Below are 21,738 nucleotides of genomic sequence, written 5' to 3'. Positions count from 1 at the left end.
AGAAGAAGAACGGCATTCCTACCTGTCACTGCGAGGCTGCACTTAACTGAAAGACGGTTAACAAAACATTTTCAGGCTGGGAAACGATACTTTAACACGCAGAAGGAAACTCACTCGGCCGAGGAGAGAAACGGCTAAAAAGGGGAAACCCTGTAAAGCTGGAGGCAAGTATTTCTTTAGACATGTGTAGGGGGATTTTAGGCCGCACCTTTTCCGTACAACTCGGTTGACCATTTAGCTTGCTAGCTGGGATAACTATTACTTTCATATAACTCAGTGCTACTTAACATTAGCTTGCTAACCAGTTAGCTAACCGATACTATTAGCCTGTTAATGTTATCTGTCCAAGTTTTGTGAATTATGAAACAGCACACAGAGTTAGTTTTATTTTTGCTGGCAACCAGTCAACTTTTCAACGAGTTGTATTGTCTGTGTGCATGTAAATTGCTAGATTCTGCACAGCGTGTCCTGTCGCACTGTGGCTTTAAAACGCAGTTGACTAGCAAACTAACTAGCCAAGTTTGCAAAAAAATGTACTGCACGGCTAATGACATTTAGGTGCGCTTTCCAATTTTGCTCCTCACCTCGTCCGCCTTTGGTGGTAAGCTAACTAGCGTCTTAGCCAAAGCTAATACCGAGCGAGCTTTTTATTGGGACGTTTGATTAGTCTGATGTGATGCAGTCGGGAATTTAACTCTGTCTCTGACTGTAAACGTCATTCCCCTAACACGACCAACCTTCAACCCGGCTTGTGGACCTATTGCCATTTTATGTCAAATTCCTCTTTAGCACCAATTTCATTACGCAGCGGCAGTGCACAGCTCTGAGTCGCAGTCAGGCTTGTATTTTGGCTGTCGAACGTGGCTTGTAAACGGGCGAAATTGGCATGCTGCAGTTCAACAGTAATGTAGCTGGAGCTGGGTAACGTTATCCAAGTGGCAGCGAAGACGTAACGCCATAAGTCGTTTGTCAACTTAATGACATTTCCTGTAAATATAGGTGATATAAGACCTATCATGTGTGGCTTAAATTAAACCCAAGCGTCAGTGGTGGACTAAACCTTGTGAGTCGTTATTCTTACCGGAAATGAATTTAATTCAATTTCAAGTTGTCGCTCTTCATGTTTTACTGGGGTACTTGTTTAGAATGATTGGCATCCGGACTGTTGCAGGTGATTTGTGAGTCAGGTGAAGTAATTTGAATGCGCTGTGAAATGGCATTCAAATTTTGTTAGATTAGTGCCACTCTGTTATCAGCCAGCACAGCAGTCCATGAGCATTCCAACGTCAGTGACAAATACGCGTGTTTCTTTCTTGTTCTTTTGAGTTGTTGTTTTTGGGGGTAAAAAACAAAAGTTGTTTAGCCTGCTGACTTAGTCTGAAGTGAAATACATTTACACATCAAGGCCCACGTGGCACTTTCAGTTTCTTCTTTGATTGTGCTCTGCACTCTCATGTTCTCTTTCTCCTTAGAACTAGATACAGATGACTGAATCTTTCACTTTCTCTTTGCCTGCATCTGAAGCTCAGCCAGATCTCTCTAGCCTCTCCCACCGTCTGTTTCCCTCTGAATCATTCTCTCCACATTCACATTGTTTGATACCTTTTATTAACCCAGACCTCTCTCTGCTGTGTACACACACACACACACACACACACACACACACACACACACACACACACACGCACACGCACACCTTTATTCACTGCCACCAACTCCTTGTGAGTCCTCGTGATGTCCGGTCCTGTTATCCCCTCCCACACGCACACTTGCTCCTTACCTTTCTACACTCTCTCTCTCTCTCTCTCTCTCTCTCTCTCTCTCTCTCTCTCTCTCTCCCCCATCCCATCCCCTCACCCCTTGCTCCGCCCATCTCTCTGGTGCCTATGTCCCCCTGAGTGGCTACCATGTTGGATGAATGTTTTCAAGAATATTTATTGTCGATGACAATTTGTCGTTCACATTTACACTTTGTGTGTGTGTGTCAGTTCAGTCTCAAGTGGCGTGCTCCTGTCTGCTTTTCACAGCAGTCAGTCTGTGTTTGTGCCATTAACCTAAATGGGTTACCTCACAGACCATTCAACACCACGCGGGAAGCCTAGTTTGACATGGAATGTGTGTTTATGCAATTCATTTCCGTAGGACACCACTCGCAGCCAGTTTGACACTGAGCAAAAAAAAACCTTCAAGTTGCAGCATAGATTTGAGCAGTATTCTGCGCAGTCACCACCCAGTCACTGTGCGAACACACCTTTTTGGTGTGCAGGGAGTCATTTGTTTTCATGCATTCCTATCTTTCCTGAGTGGAAACCGGAGCGAAAACATGTCCATGGGATCCCTGCTCTCTCGCTTTCACACTTTCACTCTCTCTCTCTGTACCTGGGTGAGAGAACAATGTTGCGGTGATATAATCTGTTGATGCTTGCTCTGTCTCTCTTCTGTCTCGTGTCTTACCTGCTCTCTGTCTGTCTCTTATCTCTTAAAAAAGAGTAAAGGTATGCACATCCCACCTTGCTGAGGCCAGCTGCAGGATAAAAGCGTTTTGGTCAAGGAAAGAGTGGAAGTGCACAGTGCCCACATGACATGTCTGCAGAAGACTGTTCAATGTTGTGTTGTCACAGGGCAAGAGTAGAGAGACAGAGAAGGAGTTTCCTCAAGCCATTTTCTTATCCTCCTCCTGATGATTGGACTGAACTGTACACACACCTTTTTTTCTTTATTTTTTGCACCGGCCATTCATTTCATTACATGTGACACAAACGTGTCTTTATAGATGACAAATTAATATCCTTGTTAAGCACAGTCGGCGTTGCAGTGTGCAGACTTGTACTTTTTCCCTCTGTCATGTCTTATCTGTACAGTCTTGTGTCTAGAGCAACCATGGAGCGTGAATAGTATTATTAAGATGTCTCTCTCGCTGTCATGATGTGTATCCTCTATGACAGTGGTTCCCAAACTTTTTTCCCTGCGCACCCCTTGTACATTTGAATGTGGTTCGCACACCCCCCAAGCGAATTTATGGTGTGCTGATGGCCACGCAAGTATGGATTTACCGCGCATTCACTGCACATTATGCACAGTCGTTTTGGGGAATCCTCTTTTCCAATAGTCAAGGAGTTAAACTGCACTTCAGATGGACCCTTCCAGCATACAATTCGCCATAAAATTAAAAACAAATGAATATTCATTAATGCTAGATATAAAACACACATATCCGCCATTGCTCTATTCAGCTTGCGCACCCCCTAATGGCAGGCCGCGCAGCCCCAGGGGTGCACGCACCCCAGTTTGGGAAACCCTGCTCTATGAGACTGCATACTCTTAACATGTCTTTGTCTGGGTCCATGTCCACAGCGACCATGGTGGGTGAACGGCGCAACGGAAACCTGCTGGTGCAGCTGGGGCCGCGTCAGCAGGCCTACCCCGAAGAGCTGATACGCCAGCGCCGCACGCACGATGGCCAGACGGAGTACCTGATCCGCTGGACGCTGCTGAATCTGGAGGAGGCCGGGGGTGCCGGCGGGGGCTCGGAGACCACGGTGGGGGGCGGCGGAGTCGGCGGCAGCTCAGGAGGAGGCTCGGGCGGCTCCAGTGGATCCACCTCCGGCGAGAGCAAGACGGAGAACATCCTGATGTGGATGTCGGCCGAGGACGTGTACGCCAACTGCCCCACGCTGCTGGGCAAACGCAAGGCCCCCTCGTCGCTGCTGCTGCAGCAGGAGGAGGAGGAGAGGCCCAGCAGCAGCGGCGGAGGCGCCGGAGTTGTCCGGCCGCCCGATGTCACCTTCGATGAGGTGGAGCTGTCGGACATGAAGGCGGACGTGGTGAACCTGGTGAAGAGGGCGCGCAAGCAGATGGCCAAGACCAGCGAGTTCGCCATCAGCCTCACGCACACCATCCACGTGCTGAGCGCCTACGCCAGCATCGGCTCGCTGGTGGGCGTCTTCAAGGAAACGGGCGCCCTGGACCTGCTCATGGAGCTGCTGTGCAACAAGGAGAGGCAGACCAGGCGCAGCGCCGGCAAGATGTTGCGCGCCCTCGCCTCGCACGACGCAGGTACGCACATCCCTCACATGCCACACACACACATACACACACACACACACACACACACACACACAAACAAAATGGAGAAGCAGATACAAGAAAGCTCTGCAATAATAATAAGGAGGTGCAGGCGAGACGCAACGCAGGTACGCCCCTGTCCTAACCAGCATGTATGTCAGCACACATGTATGTATGTATGTATGTATCATAGAAAATGGACATAGACACTTGTTCTGCCACAACGAGAGGAAGACCGGAAGATACTGCAGGTATGCATTGGTTCTAAACTGCACAGGTTACACACAGGTAGACATGCAGGTTACACAGTCCTCTAATATAGACATGAAGGTAACGCGCCACCTGCTCAATGTGAAAAGGAGACACAGGCCCGGCACAGCATTTGGAAGATGCTGCTCTCCCTTGCCTCACACAACACAGCCATGTTACCGGTTATACACGGCTGGCACACATACAGGTACACACTCCAGTCCCTAATACAAAGTACAAACTGAGATGAAAACATAGTAGGCTCTGTGTAATTGGAGAGGCAGACCAGATATCGCCCAATCTGCTCTGTGCAACAAGGCGTGGCAAAGCAGAGGCAGCGAAGAGGCGCACATTCACACAGCACAAAACAAGTATGCATTACACAAAGACACGAAGGTATGCAGCCCTCCAACATGCAAAATAGAAGTTCCGGTAGATGGAAAGCTGTGTGCAACAAGGAGAGGCAGGACAGGCGCAGTGCGGGGAAGATGCTGTCCGACCTGGCCGTGCAAGACTTAGGTGTGCACCTGTCCCACGCAGGCAGTGCACAACACATGGTAGACACGCAGGCACACAAGCATAAGATGGAGATAGCTCACAATCTGCTCTGTGCATCAAGAAGCAGCAGACAAGACGCAGTGCATATGAACAAGCTGTTCCACATCAGACGGGTGGGGTGGCACCTTTTTGATTGATCTCTTGGATGGTTTGTTTAAAGTACGCTTGCTTTCTTGTTTTGTTCCATTTTAAAATGGTGCCATATGTGGACGCAAAACGATAGTGGAATAATGGAAAGAATTTGAATGGGTTCAGAGTTCTTATAGGAACAAAAACGTATGTTTTAAGCAACCAGACTCAAGCACACAATGCCCTCACAAACTGCAGATATAACTGTCCGACGTAATTGAAATTAAGGCACCTGTCTCTCACAGCACACCATAAAGAAATGCAGGTGTACCCATGACTCATGAGCTAGATCTGCAGGTTCCATGTTGCAGAGCTGCAGGTACTCACACCTGACTGTCTTGCACAGCACACCAGACTGAGGCACAGTACTCACCCCTCCCATTCAAGAAACCCCTTTTTATATTGCGCTTTTGTGCTTCTTATTAAGGGCATCAGGTGTTGAAGAGGCACGAGTAACTTGGGGAAAAGTCAGGCCACCTTGTTAAATATTTGTGGACTCGGCACTGCGTGAATATGCACTACGCTGTCTGTATTATCATGTTAATGGATTGTGTGAATGTGTTGCCTCCGAGACCTGTGGAGATCTGTGTGTATGGGTGTAACACCTGAAGTGTGTGATTATTATGGGCAGTGATGTGGAAGTGTGGTAGTGCTCTACCCCAGATGTATGTAGGTCTGCTTAGCAGGTTACCTGCAGGGACTGTTTGTCCTATTTACTGCACACACACACACACACACACACACACACACACACACACACGTGCAGATGCACAGACTGCAGAAGGGGAGGGAGGGTGGGTGCACTACACGTGTTACACATTCACACACAGAGACTGCAGATGGCGGGGTTGGTCACTATAGGGCAATTCCAGCGTTGTGAATGTGAATGTCACTGACGTGTATTGACAGAAAAATATATCCCGTTTCTCAGGTGACTACACGTATCCAAATGCAGATGTGTCTTAGTTGAACAAAAAATGGCTTTGTTTTAAACATTTTGTATTTCATGTTGACTCATGCAAGGAAAAAAACAGGGTTATGGGCGTGAGGTAATTATGGATGTGATTGAAATCCAGTCCTCATGTTATCTGTTTGGGAAATCCAATATACCCTTTGGCTTTATTGAAAAACTCTTATCAGTTATCTCTTAAGGTCTTAAATTGAATAAAGATGGCTGGTGTTTAGCTGTTATATGGATTTTAACTTGGCCTAAATGTCAGCAGTTGTGGAAGTGCAGAATTGCACAAAGTTTACCTTTTTTGATTGCTTAAGCCATCATATTGAGTATGGAGGGACCCATATATACTGGTTCAATGGGACAAAGGTCAGAAGTAGCAGGTTTCCGTGGGGCACTGTGGCGCAGCACGCTAAACCCCCCACATTTGGGCTTGCATGCCCACGGGGACCCCGGTTAGAGTCCGGATGGGGTCATTTCCCGGCCCTTCCCTTTCTCTCTATCCCAATCGTTTCCCGTCTACTCTCATATTGTCCTGTGATAATAAAGGCAGAAAAGCCTTGTGCAAAGATATTCCTTCTGTCAAGTAGCCATTTTTGCAGCTGGCACCGTTCGGCCCTCCAGCAACACACTGCTTGACACTGCGCTTTGTTTTGGTACTAGCCGCCATTGATCTGAACAAGGTGGAATGAGGTGAACTCACCCCTTCTATGTCACGCATATCATTTGCATAAAATTTGCATGTCACCAAAAAAAGTAAACATAACACTTTTTGGGAACATTTTAACATGACTTTTAGGACAAAATAGCACCCAGACAATATCCCATTTTATTCACAAGGCTTAGAACTTTCAGAATCTGTCCTGGAAATGGTCAAATTCCTTTACTTTGTTTTCGTTTCATAAACACTTTAAGAGTGACTTCTATGAAGTTTTTTTTCAGCTCTCTGGGACAGTAGCACAGCAAAGACTTTCTGTTGTGAGTTTGGCCAATCGTTTTGTCCACAACTGGAGCAAGAAACAGCACAAATTGATGTGAATTCCAGACATGTCAACAACTAACATTTCCCTTACACGCGGCACGCGATGTAAACGCAGTTAGCGATGATGCATGCGACTATGCGATTTGGACGAAGATTTTCGCATATCGCCGCGTCATAACGCATCGTTGCGCACATGTTCTGTTACTCACCCGATGTTACTTGTGTGTACACATGAATCAACTGCAATACCCTTACGGTCACTTCCTAATGCTTTCCCCCCATTCTGTGTTACCGTGGGACTAATTATCTAACCAATAGCCTACATAACCAGCAGCTTGCTACAACTTGCATTACAACGTGTTTTTTTTACATTTTTTTTTTTTTTTTTTGCCCTCGGACGCATTTTTTATTATTATTTTTTTTTTTAGGGAACGTAGCCAAGGCGGGGGTGGGGTTTAGTCAAGGCCGCCGCCTTGATAAGAAAGCGCTGGGGGAAAGCCTGACTTGGTGTGCATTTTCAGTGCAAAGGTAAAATCAGACATTTGCCTGCCCTGTAGTTATCAGTGCAGTTTGAGACACTATAAAACGGACAGATTCATTTGCAGTGTTCATACTAAGGAACTAAATTATTTTTTTCTAACGTGTTCAGGTTCTTGATTGTGATTGGCTGTAAATCGGACATAAACACACCATTCCAAGCGAAGTTTCTACACGCGTTTAAGTTACATGCTTGTGTCTGAGTTGGTAGTGAGTATCTTTTGCTGGTGGGGTAGGTACGGACACTACAGGAAGAGCACATCTTTGTACCATCTAGTAGTAGTTGGGGTGTCAGTGAGATTGCAAAGATGTTTCATTCCTGTATCTCACCTCGCTGAGTTTTTGTAGCAAAGTTTGTGTCTGGCAGCGCAATGAACGTGTGCACGCCCAGTAGTGTTGCTGCGCTAACCAACCACTAACTCAACTGAACAACAACGTTTTACAGCACCAGGCTTAACGTAGTGTTACAACTCCCCTTATCCATTCTTAATCGAACAGAATCCCACAGCCTCTTGTGGCTTATTGCTTAAATTGAGCTTCTGTGATGCTTCTGTGGAAATTACATATGCAAACTCTTGCAAAATTTGTCTTTCCTTGGAACTTGGGCCTTACTTAACTTCACAGATGATGGCTTATGTGAAACGGTTTCGTACTCCACAGAATGGAATTAATAAATGGAATGGTGAGTCTTGTTGATTTTTTTTGTGGAAATGCTGCGAGTTCTTATCAAGGCAGGGTCTTGTCACTGTGCCCATGAAACCTGGTGGAGTCGAGTGGGAAGGGGAGAGGGACCGAGAGAGAGCGTTAGTGATCTGGCTGGGGGTGGGGGTTTCATACCTGATACAGCTGACCACTCAACACCCTCCTAATGAGTCATATCTGTGTGCGTGTGCGTGTGCGCGTGTGCGTGTTCGCGTGCGTTTCAGGCAGACCCAGCCCAGCACTACGATAATAACATTTCCTTGGAAATCAGTTGCACTCCACAAGAGCAATGGGAGTGGAGGAAGCTGTGCTGCCATTCATATGAATCATATACACACACTCGCGCTCTCTTGCTTGCCTGTACCACGCACGCACGCACGCCCCCCCCCCCCTCCACTGAACCTAGAACACTCATGACTCATAAACCATGACATCGACAAGGAAAAAAACAAAAAACAGTCAACAACCACACTTACACATACAGACCCACAGACCCTTATTCCCACGCCCCAATTAGACTATTATTTGTAGATGACACTGACTGGTATTTAACCAAGTTAGGAATCCACAGCGTTGAAATTGCATGTTAGCGCATATTGATGTCATAAGCACCGCAGACTCTTGCCCTGTATCTCTTTCTTCCATCCTTATGTGACTGCTGCACACTACAGAAAGTGTGATTGTAGCATTAGAGGGAAAAGGAAAAACAGTCAGTAAAGCCATACATTGATAAAGGGCGAAAAAAAGAGAGACAAATGGGTCATGTCACATAGAATCAAACGCTTTTGAGAAACGGACTATGAAAATGTTAAGAAGGTAGGACACTAAGTTATACTGTACACATTCATCCTTGATTATATCAGTCAATGTAAGTCACAACGAGATTTGGTTTGATGTTTCAAAGCTCTTTTCTTGCTCTAAAAAACACAAACAATAAAAAATATATATATATTGAAATAAATATATTCTATATTTTAAAATGGTTTAAACTTTATACCTTGTCTAAACCCACCTTACAATGTCATGAACAATACATTAAATTGTGGTGTTTGGTTCTTGAGTTGTAATAAAGTAGTAATAGAGTTGTTTTACAGAAGAGTACCCCACCTGACACTCCACCATAATGCTATTTTGGGCAGAGGCTCTCGCTCGCTCGCTCTCCCTCTCGCTCGGTCTCTCTCCCTCTCTCTCTCCCCAGCCTGAAAGGCCCTTCCCAATCGATGGTCCTCGCCCTTTCTCACTCATGTGTTCTTACTTCCTTTTTCTCTCTTCATCACCCTCCCTTACTTTCTCTCTTGCTTACTCATTCTCTCCTCTCCGCTCTTGCAGACCGGAAGGGTCCAAAAAGAGAAGGAGCTGTTGATCAGTCATGTCATGGCTTCTCTGGGCTGGCCGCAGCAGAGCTGCGAGTGTACCATGTTTCACTCTCTTTACGATCAGTCATTTTTTTCAGTACCCCTTCTTGTTATGTATTCAATAAATACCACATCGTTGTAATATCTATCAGGGTCTTAATGACTGGTGAAAATGTAAAAAAAAAACCTTAACCGACTACCGAGCCTCATTAACCGGTGGTTAATCGGTTAACTGAAAGTTCTATAACGGCCATTTATGATACCCTGTCCTGTCGCGCGTCTTTCTCTGCCCGTGAAACAAGTTATGCCCCCATTTTAGAATGGTTAGGCTCCTGTCACACAATGTTAGTTTGTGCCCTTGTGTATTTTACATTTTCCCCAATAATTGTTCACTAGCCTACTTGTGAAGGAATAAGGGTTTTGTTTTGGGGAGAAAAACAGACACACATTACGCACAACGTCAACCTTCCATGCAACCGGCACCGAGGCACCAAGCTCGGGCTATAAAAAGCTCACGTTGCGGTTAACCGGCAGAGAAAATTTTAACCGGTTAATGTTGATCCGGTCAACTACTGGTTAAATGGCTACCGGTTAACATCTTTAGACTGTACAACTAGTGACTGTATAACTCTTTAACTGTAGTGACTGTGCCTGTAAAATGACTGTTCACAGTTTAAAATTATCCGGTTAGTTTCGCTAGCATTAGCAAGCTAAGCGTTACTACAGTAACGGCTCGGCTTGTGTCATTAGGCATTATCACAGATTCCAAATTTCCAAATGACCCTCAACAACTCCATGGTATGGTAACCAAGAAACTTTTCTGTTGTAATATAGAAGTACCATGCCATTATAAATACTGCCATCAGTGGGTCTAACTAGACCATACAGTTTAAGCCATACCGCCCACCCCTAGTATTCATGCAAATCATTCATCCAAACTCGTGTCCTTTCCTCTGTCCTCTCATCTTGGGCACGCCTTCAGCATCAGCTCTCAACTCTTTGGGCCCCTTGGGGGTTGGTGTGTTAGTTAGGGTGCCGACTCACCATCACTGTGCTACTGCTATGCGAAGAGGAACTGAAACGGTGTTGGCAGCATTCTCAAAAACGTCTGACAAAGTGTGTGTGTGTGTGTGTGTGTGTGTGTGTGTGTGTGTGTGTGTGTGTGTGTGTGTGTGTGTGTGTGTGTGTGTGTGTGTGTGTGTGTGTGTGTGTGTGTGTGTGTGTTAATGCCAGATCATGGTGACTCTGCTTTGACTGGCACTGGTGTGTACACCCATGCGTGAGAGACCAGGACAGAGAGACAGACGCTCGCGGCCAGATCTAGTCCCACACTATTGAGTTTGAGTTTCCATGTAAGTTGGCCCACTGCTGATTGGACTGTTTGCTTTGGCCCGTGGTCTCTAAGCAACCTGACGGGCTGGTAGAAGGCGTGCGTGAGTGCGTGCGTTGGGAGTAGATTTCTAAATGTTACTCTCGTGTTCAGAATGCCATCCATGTGGCCACTCCCCTACTGCAGCCTAGTCTAGTCTACTCTGTCTCAAGGCCTACTGAGACTTCTGTACCCCCTCAAGTGATTTGAGGCGCTGTGTAAAGTTTATGTTGAGACTTCATATTCACTGTGTAGATTAGATTTGAACTGTGCAGTTTATTGTGAGACTTAAAAGGCTGCTGCGTCAAGTTTCCTTCATGAGCCTGAGGTGTTACTGTACCCTGGCCTTGACCAGGGATGGAATAGTCATTTGCAGTCACTAGTTTGCTGTGAGTGTGTGACGTGTGTGTGCCTGTGAGTGTTGTCTTACTTGCTCTTCTACATGATCAGTGTCCTACTGGCGTCACCACGCAAACCCCAACCAGTCAAAAAACGAGACGGTGTATGAGGATCGTATGTTATCCGAGACCACTTTTTCATATTGTCCTCATAATCCTGAAGTGTAGACCAGGATTGCTGAGGTGACGCTCCGTGGGCCCGATCCGGCCTGATTGTGCATCCCATTCGACCCGCAGATGACATGGAAGTGCATTGTCTTTGGATTGAACTGAGTGGATATCCTCACACTCTCTAAAGCCTTCAAGGATCAACAAGTGGGTCATTTCACGTGAAATCAGACACTTTGGGACCCGACCGACACGGATTTCAATCATACTTGCTGTGCCTGTTTAGTATCAAGGTAGCACCCTAGAACTGCATTTGTGTGAATCTGACACCAATATTAAGGGAGAAACAGACTAGCAAAGGTTCACATAGGTTCACATAAAGGTTCACATAGGGTAGGACACTATACATTCAGCCTTGATTATATCAGTCAGTGTAAGTCACAAAAAGATGTCTGAGGTGTTGTTTGAAAGCTATTTTCTGGCTCTACAAATTACACGACAGCATGGAATACAGCAACCTTCAGAATATGAATTCCTTGAATGATTCCTTGAAAATTTAAAATTGAATATCAAAAATACTTATATTTTTAAATGGCCGGTTTCTTGTCTAAGCATAGCCTGTAATGCTGCAGTACCATTCGGGCAGCTTCAGTCACTGACCCTACTCTTCTCTGCTTAGCCCTGATGTGGCAGCGCACACGCACACACACACACACACACACACACACACACACACACACACACACACGCACTTCCTGTCACGTGACGTATGCCTGGCCAGCTGCCATGGCAACCGGTGAGGTCATCAGTATGTGAGGTCAGGTGCGATGGTTGTCACATGAGAAGTCGTGTGGAGGTGATGCCACAGCTTTTCAATTCAGCCACACATTCCTCTCACAATCACAGGAAATACATGGAAAAATGCCGATAGTCTAGAAGGTGTGTGTGTGTGTGTGTGTGTGTGTGTCCAGCCTTGTGTAAGGCAATATTGCCCTTTGCTGGCCTGGCATATGGCCTCCCAGGCACCCTGCCATTCATTCATGACTCACCACTCATTCATCTGGACTGCTACACTGTGCTCGCTCTCACTCTTGCTTTCGCTCTACTCACTCATCTCTGCTGGTGTGTATCATCCAGTCTCTCAATCTGTTTCTGTTGCTTTCTACCCGTCTCCCATTCACTTGCTGACATTTTCTTACTTGCGCTCACAGATGATTTAAATCCCCCCACCCCCCCCAGACCCTGTCCTATTACTACCACTTGAACTCGTTTTTGTCCATGACACTTTTGAAAGTGTAGCATTGGAAGGGGTATTGTTTAAATTCCCACCAACCTTCTCCAAGATTCGGAGAGAGGTGGAATCCCCTCAACAAACAGAGTGGAAGACAAGTCGACATGACTGTCACATAGGCATGTGGCTCCCTATAGGCATGGTTAGCTCTTATCCCCATAGGCACCGCTAGCTCTTATCCCATATGCCTGGCTAGGCCTTATCCCCATAGGCATGGCTAGTCCCTATCCCCATCGGTTAGTTGTTAAACCCATAGGTTAACGGCTAACTTGTTGCTATGCCTCCTTGTCTGCCTGGTCCTGCCTGCTGTCGAGGTTGTTGGCTAACGGCTGTTAGCATTTGCATGTTCTCCAGTTAGACAGCCAAATTGTTTGCTTTGTCTGATAACGTGACTGAAGAGCTGATTTGGGTTACGGTTATGGCAGAAACATGCCCTTTGACCCATGGTGGGTGTGTATGTGAGTAAGATAGTGTGTGTGTGTCCTACTGTTTTCCTTTAGTGCCACTTTTTGTATAGTATGAGAGAAATTACTTGAGCTGGTGAGCTCCCTATGTATTGAGTGTTGCAGTCATTTTGGGCTCAGACTATGCGCTGACTTGCTCTTAGCTAATCATGGGCTGTGTCTCAAATGACGCACTTTTGTCAGTGCACTGACAGTCAGTGCACAGTGCGCACAGTGCACTGAGGTCTTTAGTGCATAGTGTCGTGGAAAACTTTGAGCACTATGCACTGTGCCCTCGCTGGAAGTGATGGCTGGGCATGGCATTAGTTCGCCAAAATATGAGTTGGCCACTGTTTACAATGCACAGCGTCTGGTGCTTGTATTTCCATGTCCTTCACCCCAAAGGTCAACAATCACACATACAATACTTTGGTTTGCATGAAAAGGTTGGTGTCCCATCAACATTACTTACAGAATTTAGAGACTGTTGACCAAACTCTTCTACTGAACTGAATGCCACATTTCCTCCGTGTCATAGTCAACATGGCCGCCGTTTAGTGCGTGCAGTGTCCATCATTCAAGCACTGCATTTTTCCGCCATTGTTAGGGGATCATCCTGGCACTTTCAGTGCACTGGCTCAAATGAAATTTTCAGCGTGAGCGCCCTAGGCACTGAAAAACAGTGCCCGAAGTGCACAAGTGCGGCATTTGAGACACAGCCATTGTCTATGAAAGCTTAAGGCTCATCAGCTCGTGTGTGTGTGTGTGTGTGTGTGTGTGTGTGTGTGTGCGTGTGTGCGTGTGTGCGTGTGTGCGTGTGTGCGTGTGTGCGTGTGCGTGTGCGTGTGCGTGTGCGCGTGCGCGCGTGCGCGCGTGCGCGTGCGTGCGCGTGCGTGTGCGTGTGCGCGCGCATACATGCGTGCGCGCATACATGCGTGCATGCATGCAACTAGTACTACTGAATGTTTGTTTATCTTACCGTCTCTGTTCATCACGTGTCTAAGTGTTAACGGGTAGGTGTGTGTGTGTGTTGTACTGTACACTACTTTTGGGTATGTGTTCACTCTCGCACCTGTGTGTGGGCATCCGGGCACATGCGTTCATTACTATTGTGTGTGTGTGTGTTTCTGTGTGCAGGTATCTGGGCACATGGTGTTCGGCATGTGCTTATGTGTGTGCGTGTGTGTGCGTGTGTGTGCGTGTGTGTGTGTGCGTGTGTGTGTGTGTGTGTGTGTGTGTGCGCGCGCGTGTACACAGGTAGCCAGGCACATGTATTAATTACTTGCGTGCGTGAATGTAACCAGGTACATGTATTGATTACGTGTGTGTGTGCATGTAGCCAAGCACATTTAACCATATACTACTTTTTGTGTGTGTGTGCAGGTAGCCGGGCATACGTGCTGCTGTCTCTCAGTCAGCAAGATGGCATCGAGCAGCACATGGACTTCGATAACCGCTTCACCCTGCTGGAGCTCTTTGCAGAGACCACCTCATCAGAGGAGCATGGCATCTCCTTTGAGGGAATACACCTACCACAGGTATGCAATCCACCTGATTATCCACAGTTGCTACAAGGGCTGTGCCATTACCATTTGGGGAGATGTTGCTAGTGCTAATTCATTCAGAAGGGCTTCAGGCAGTCTAATGGGAACCAGCAGACCAGAAATCCTGGGGTGGAATGAAAAATGTTGGAAGTGGGCGGGGTTAGTGGGCGTGGTGATAATGTGGATACAACCTTACAGGACATCACACACTTGACACAGGTATACAGCGCACTATAATAAGTATACCTCATTCTACATACCTCACACATGACCTAAGGTATATTCTAATAGATAGACTTTACATACAGCATTTTCTGAAAGGCGCCCACCTGCCACAGGTGCCCAATACAGCAGTGGTTTTTAACCTTTTTTTCTTAAAGCACCCCCTTACCTCTGCCCAGGACAAGCCACGCACCCCCAACCCAAACTTCAACACGCACTGAAAAATGATTTAAGCAAAAATTATAATGATTCTTGATTGAGACATAAATCAATACCTTAATGCCTTTACATAGGGACCAAAAATGTTTTAACTTGGTTTTGATTTGGCCTAATAATAATGTTCACAAGCAGAATTTTGGTCACAACCTCAACACAAACAAAATTCCGCGCACCCCCTGAAATCTCTGGCGCACCCCCAGGGGGTGCCCGCACCCCAGGTTAAGAACCACTGCAATACAGTGTCACAGTGTTTACCTCACACACCTGACCTGACATAACACTGTACAACAGGGGTGGGCAAGCTTTTTGCTATGCGGACTGCATACTTATCTAGGCTTCCATGCGGCCAATGTAAGATGAAGAGCACCAGTTTGTAGCAAAAGACGGTGTTTTAGACCTGTCTACCATCCTTCATGTAACCTACACATCCTCACACCAATCCTCCTCAATATGGAGACATACTTTCATCAGATATTGATCCGTGTCTGTCTGTCTGTAGGCATGACAGACAGACAGACAGACAGACAGACAGACAGACAGACAGACAGACAGACAGACAGACAGACAGACAGACAGACAGACAGACAGACAGACAGACAGACAGACAGACAGACAGACAGACAGACAGACAGACAGACAGACAGACAGACAGAGATCCCAGGTAAGCTGGTGTTCTCTATAATGATCCTTGTGTATGTGTCTTCCCCAGATCCCAGGTAAGCTGCTGTTCTCGCTGGTGAAGCGCTACCTGTGCGTGACGTCGCTGATGGACAAGCTGAACACGGCGGGTAGTGACTCGGGGCCCGACCCCGCCTCCTCCTCGTGCTCGCCCTCCTCCTCCTCCTCGCTGGCCTCCGAGACCAGCCGGCTGCAGCGGCAGTTCGACTTCACCATGGCCATGGCCAACCTCATCTCCGAGCTAGTGCGCGTCATGGGCTGGGACCGCAACCGCCAGACACCACCCCCCGACACCACCACTCCCACAGGTCAGTGCTTGCCATGTGGTTGTATTGAGTAGAGGCGGTTGGTAAAGAAGAGAAGGTTCATAAGGAGTTTGGTATTGGTGCATTTACCTGATGCATTGGCTTTGAATGACCTGTAGTCATGGGCTGGGGGGACTGGGATATACATGCCCTGCCCTTGACAAACCCACCCCCACAGGCCAGTCTTGGCGTTTTTGCCTGTTGCTTTGGTTTGAAAGGGCTGTAGTCAAGGGCTGAGACCTCAACTGCCAACTATCATTCTACATCCATGAGATAAATATGTTTGATACTGTATATCTTGGAAAAATATAATGAAAAAATCACCGACATTGTCTTGCCAGGGGTTGTATCCAGCGAGGGCACGTCGGAGGATGAGGGGTGTCCTCGCCGCACGCTGCGCTCGATCTTCCAGCCGCGATTGGCTGCCTCATGCCCCTCCGCTCTGGCCACAGTTGCCATGGCCGCAGCCCCAGGCTCTTCCTCATTGGCTACCAGCTCCTCAGCTGCTGCTGCAGCCAGCCCCTCAGGTAATTATGCTAAGTATTTTATTTCCAGAAGATTTGCTGCCTTATGCATGAATAGTCTTTTTCATATTTGCCATCACCATCACTATTCGTTTTGCGTTGGAAATGTACACTTTTCACACTTTTCATGAATATGTGCATCTATCCATGTCCACCATTTTCCATTAGCAGATAGACATCTTTGGCTGCAAAACTGTAGTTTGGTCAAGCCAGTACATATAAGGTTATTACTTGCATAAATATTTATGAAAGATTACATTTGTGAATGGGCAGCATGCATTTTAAAGATAAGCGACCAGAATAGCATACTCTACCTTTATGCTCAATGTGTTAATCGTAAGGCATACTCTACCTTTATGTCCAATATATTGGCCTTCAGACTGCAAACTCTTTACACCTCTTTGAGCAGGGGTCGCGTTAACCGACAAATGTCCATCTTTGACGGATTTTTTTGAAGGATGAATGAAAAATCTGAAGCCTGTCCGTCATTTTGACGGATTATATCGAGGGTGATGATAACTAAATCACACATTTATGTACACCCCTATCGAGTAGAGCAAATGAGCATTTCAATTAGGCATGGTTATCAGCGCAGAACTGGTTACTAATAGACCTACGTCGCCTTTCTCCCTCTCCCTCCTTCTCATGCCATGCGCAGCAGCAGAGCGTGCTCCTCTACACTTGCTCCAAATAATGAATTAAAAAAACGACGATGTTGCCACCATACACGTGGTGTGACTTCGATGAATTTAAGATTCATAACTATTTGTAGACCTAGACCCACTACATTGACCGACCATCTGATTATATGCCAATGACAAAGTTGTCCCTCTATCACCCTTCATAAAAGCATCGTTTCATATCGCTATAGCCTCAGACATTGCTTAACTCCTCGCTTGAAACATTAAAAATATGCGAATAGCATGTTTGCTAACCAGAACCTTCCCCCAAAGGCAATGCTGATTTAAAACGGCTGCTGGACATTAATCAGGAAAAAAACAGATCTATGGGTATTCAAGAGCCTGAACATTATCAGGAAACTTCCTGGCTTTAGTGCTTGTCGCTTGCCTGGACTAAATCTTTCTGCTGCAAGACACTTTCCTTTCCATCATGCACGCGCGTGAAGCCCAACGCGAATGTTATTTAACAATGCCTTTACAATTGGTGAATTAATAATGTCGAGCAAGAAGATTGAGTGAGACCTGTTCCATAAAGCCCAGCACGCGTCTTTGAATAAAGTGCTTGTGGTGACCAAAGTGCTGAATACTGAATCAGACGCACGTCAGTGAGAGATATCTGCAGTTTTTTTAAATAGTGCAATTAGGATAGATGATATGGGGTCAAAGAGAGACAATGATTAGCGGTATAGAAAGTTGTATTCACAGCTGTTTACTCTCAGTTGGCCGCAATTGCGCATGTGTTGTTCCCGGTGCAGGGTCGCGACCCCCACATTGAGAAACGGCATGACGAATAAAAAATAGTCGATAACGGATTTTTTTCAACCCTGTCCGTCAAAATGAAAAAGTCTAGCGCAACCTCTGTCTTTGAGTGCAGACAAAATTATAATTCTAGGACTACGATGTGTCTTTGGGCACAAATGTCACACAAAGGTATCGTGGCTCCCCAGTGCAAACAATTCTCTATTATTATTGGTCTGCTGCATGCATACAGGGGGCGCGGCTAAGAAGAAGGCGGCGACCAACGGCTTCAAGACTCGTACGGATTTCAGCACGCGCTCGGCGTACGTGGAGTACGTGCAGGACAGCCTGAAGAGCGGCATGATGGTCCGCATGCTGGAGGACTACGAGGAGGTCTCGTCAGGGGACGAGGGCGAGTTCAGATACAGCAACGACGGATCACCTCCTGTACAGGTACACACGCACACACACACACACACACACACACACACACCCAGATGAGGGGAACTTCAGATACAGCAACGACAGATCAGTCACAGTGTTATGGAAGGATCCCCAGCAAAACTTTGCAGCAAACGGCACACACTCGACAGAATGACGAAGCACTTTGCGCTCAGGAACATGAACCTTATTAGGATACCATGACTGGAGCACATACACATAACCTGAGTGGCGGTCTTTCCAACACTGCTTGTCCATGCGTTTTCTCCAACTAAGTGTGTGTGTGTGTGTTTTAGGTCTATTGGAACTCTCTGTCGCGTACCTACTGGGTGCATTGGCACATGGTGGAGATTCTGGGCAGCGGCAGCAGCAGCCAGTCAGAGAAGGAGACGCAGGAGAAGGCCTCCACCCTCACAGAGACGCTCAAACTCACCGCAGGTCACACACACACACACACAGACACACACACACGAACACACACTTGAGCTACCTCATTGAAAATCTCTTTGACCTCTCCTGTTAGGGTTTAACCAGTGGACATATTTTATTGCTTGGCAGCATTGTGAGCTTCTCATCTCACACATGCTTCCTATTCTTGTTTTGAAAACTGAATTCCGTTTAGACACCTGCATTCCATTCATTTTTTAAATGATTAGGGCCTACAGAATGAAAGTGGAATCCATGCATTACATGTACTTGTAAAACTAAGGTCTTAACGTGTGCGTGTGTGTGCGTGTGTGTGTGTGCGTGTGCGTGTGTGTGTGTGTGTGTATTGTTCACCAGTTAGCCACACGTTCTTCTGTAAGCATTCTGGGGTGCCTATACTCGCCTACTGTACCTGTAAAACTAAGATCATAACGTATGTGTCTGTGACTGGTCTTGTTTTCTCCTCAGTGAGTCAGACGTTCTTCTGTAAGCCGCCGGGTGGCCTGTACTCCCTTCCCTACCTGAGTGAGGAGGAGCGGGAGGAGGGGGCTCACCTGAGCAGAGCTGAGTGGTGGGAGGTCCTCTTCTTCATCAAGAAACTGGAACACAAGCAGCAGCAGGAGGTCAACCTCATGCTCACACAGAGCCTGGAAGACGCACAGGTGAGGACACACAAACACACACACAGACTCACACACACACTCACACACTGACACTTACACACACTCATACTCTCGCACAGAGCCGGGTGGACAATCACATGCACTCCCTTGGCAATCTGCCTTGAAGATATCAGTGACTCAATGACCCACAACTCTCTGAAACTCAATCAAGACAAAACCGAAGCCATTGTCAGTGCCACCCCATCACTTCTCAACAAGATTACTCTCTCACAGTTCTCCATTCCAGACTGTTTTACCACCACTTCCTCTGAAGTTAAAGTTTCTAATGCTGGTTTTCCTCTTTTCGTGTGTGCCTGTGTGCGCGCGTGTACTTGTGGGTGCGTGTGTGTGTAGCTGTGTGATGTGGACGAGGCCTGCCTATTGCAGCTGTGTGTTCCTGGCGAGGTGGCCTATAAGCTGCTGGGCTACCTCAAGACGGCCCTGCCCTCCTCCTGCCTCAGCGACCTGCTCTGCTCACACGCCTACCACAAGCACTACCTACGACACGCCCCGCAACACCGTCTCCACGACGATGACCCCCTGACCTCGGCCGCCTGGGGTCGGCACAGCCCCCCCGCCTCCACAGGTATGGCACGGACACACACACTAGGGGTGTAAATAATAATCAATTTGAATCAATGCATCGATCCTACAGCCCACTATTCAATTAATCGATTCCTCCACAACAGAATCGATCAACCGTTATTAATCGATTTTTGTAATTATTGCACTCATTTTGTGAGCCATTTTATTTTGCTCATGCAGTAATAATAATGCTAATAATGCAGACCACAATAAAGATTTCCCTAACTAACACACACGCACACGCACACGCACACGCGCACACACACACACACACACACACACACACACACACACACACACACACACACACACACACACACACACACACACCTACACACACACACCTATCCTATGGGCTCCCAGTCTATTAAGGCTATCTCCTGTTTTGCTCTACAGGAGCCCCGGGTTCCTCCTCTATGGGCTCCCAGTCTAAGAAGGCCAAGAAGGAGGCTCCACCCAGCGAGACGGAGAGCGAACTGCCCTCAGACGACGACACCAAATACCCTGACGACCTGGAGGAGAAAATGAAAGGTAGGGGGCTGTGTGTGTGTCTGTGTGTGTCTGTGTGTGTCTGTGTGCGTGTGCGTGCGTGCGCCTTTGGTTCCTTTGGCTACATACTGATGAAGATGTTTCTAACTTTGTGTGTCTGTCAGTGACTCGAGCCTTACAGTGTTTAAGTAAAGATGTATCTAAGACTTTGTGTGAGTGTGTGTGTGTGTGTACGCACGCATGTGCAATGTTTCTGACTGTTTGTCTGTGTGTGTGTGTGTGTGTGTGTGTGCGCAGCCCTCAACAGTGCCAAGATGGTGGGTAAGAAGGGCAGCCTTGAGAAGCTGGGGGAGGTGGTGGAGATGTACCGTAAGACCAGCAGTGGAAGCGGAGGCTCACCAGGGGGCGCCACTGACCCCACCCGACAGCTGGCCGTCACCAAGCTCATGACCAGCATACTGGAGGACGAAGCCACCCAGGACAAGAGGACGCCGCTAGGGGACACGGCACAGGCAATACGGTACACACACACACACACACACACACACACACACACCAGAGTCTAGCCAAAAGAGCACGCTAAGGGACTCGGGACAGGCCATACGGTACACGCACACACACACCCTCACACTGCCTCGGCTGTGTAATAAAAACTGTTCTATGCCCAGTAAAAACATGCTGTGTATTTTTTTGTTTTAATTTGGATGAACTCTACGGGATCTGTCAGGCCCATTAAAATATAAAATAATGGTGATGGGGTGGGTTCAGAAGCTACTACTGTTCAGTGCCACATATTCCAAATGACCTGCCTGGTTTTACCTGGCCAATTGGTTGTAAAACCAGGACATTTGGAATCTATGGCACAGAGGTGGACATAGCGGGTTCAGAAAGTTTAAAAATCCTGCAACACATTTGCTCCAGCCAATACTCATGAACGGCCATCCGGGTACTTTGCTCGTAAATTTGCGTTACGCCCCTTTATGGGTGAAAACAAACCGAATGTCTCATCAACTTACATGCTACATCGGCTTGTCTAAATGAACACAGTCCATGCTTCAGCCACGGCTGGTTGGCTATATTATTT

General features: G+C 47.0%; 1 protein-coding gene across 3 annotated transcripts in view; it reads left to right on the top strand.

Annotated features, from left to right (window-relative positions):
- Positions 1-21,738, top strand: part of LOC134440826 (cullin-9) — a 75,700-nt gene continuing 53,962 nt past the window's right edge. For all 3 annotated transcript variants that reach the window (XM_063190969.1, XM_063190968.1, XM_063190967.1), the window contains exons 1-11: positions 1-164; positions 3,355-4,056; positions 14,525-14,679; positions 15,836-16,112; positions 16,451-16,636; positions 18,305-18,504; positions 18,789-18,930; positions 19,387-19,580; positions 19,935-20,166; positions 20,562-20,696; positions 20,952-21,174. In XM_063190969.1, the coding sequence (XP_063047039.1) occupies positions 3,360-4,056; positions 14,525-14,679; positions 15,836-16,112; positions 16,451-16,636; positions 18,305-18,504; positions 18,789-18,930; positions 19,387-19,580; positions 19,935-20,166; positions 20,562-20,696; positions 20,952-21,174 (2,441 nt within the window). In that variant the 5' untranslated portion in view covers positions 1-164; positions 3,355-3,359. The remainder of the gene's footprint in view (positions 165-3,354; positions 4,057-14,524; positions 14,680-15,835; positions 16,113-16,450; positions 16,637-18,304; positions 18,505-18,788; positions 18,931-19,386; positions 19,581-19,934; positions 20,167-20,561; positions 20,697-20,951; positions 21,175-21,738) is intronic.

The sequence above is a fragment of the Engraulis encrasicolus genome, chromosome 24 (genome assembly GCF_034702125.1).
Source record: "Engraulis encrasicolus isolate BLACKSEA-1 chromosome 24, IST_EnEncr_1.0, whole genome shotgun sequence".
NCBI classification, from domain to species: Eukaryota; Metazoa; Chordata; class Actinopteri; order Clupeiformes; family Engraulidae; genus Engraulis; species Engraulis encrasicolus.
This window is presented reverse-complemented; position numbering and strand designations above follow the sequence as displayed.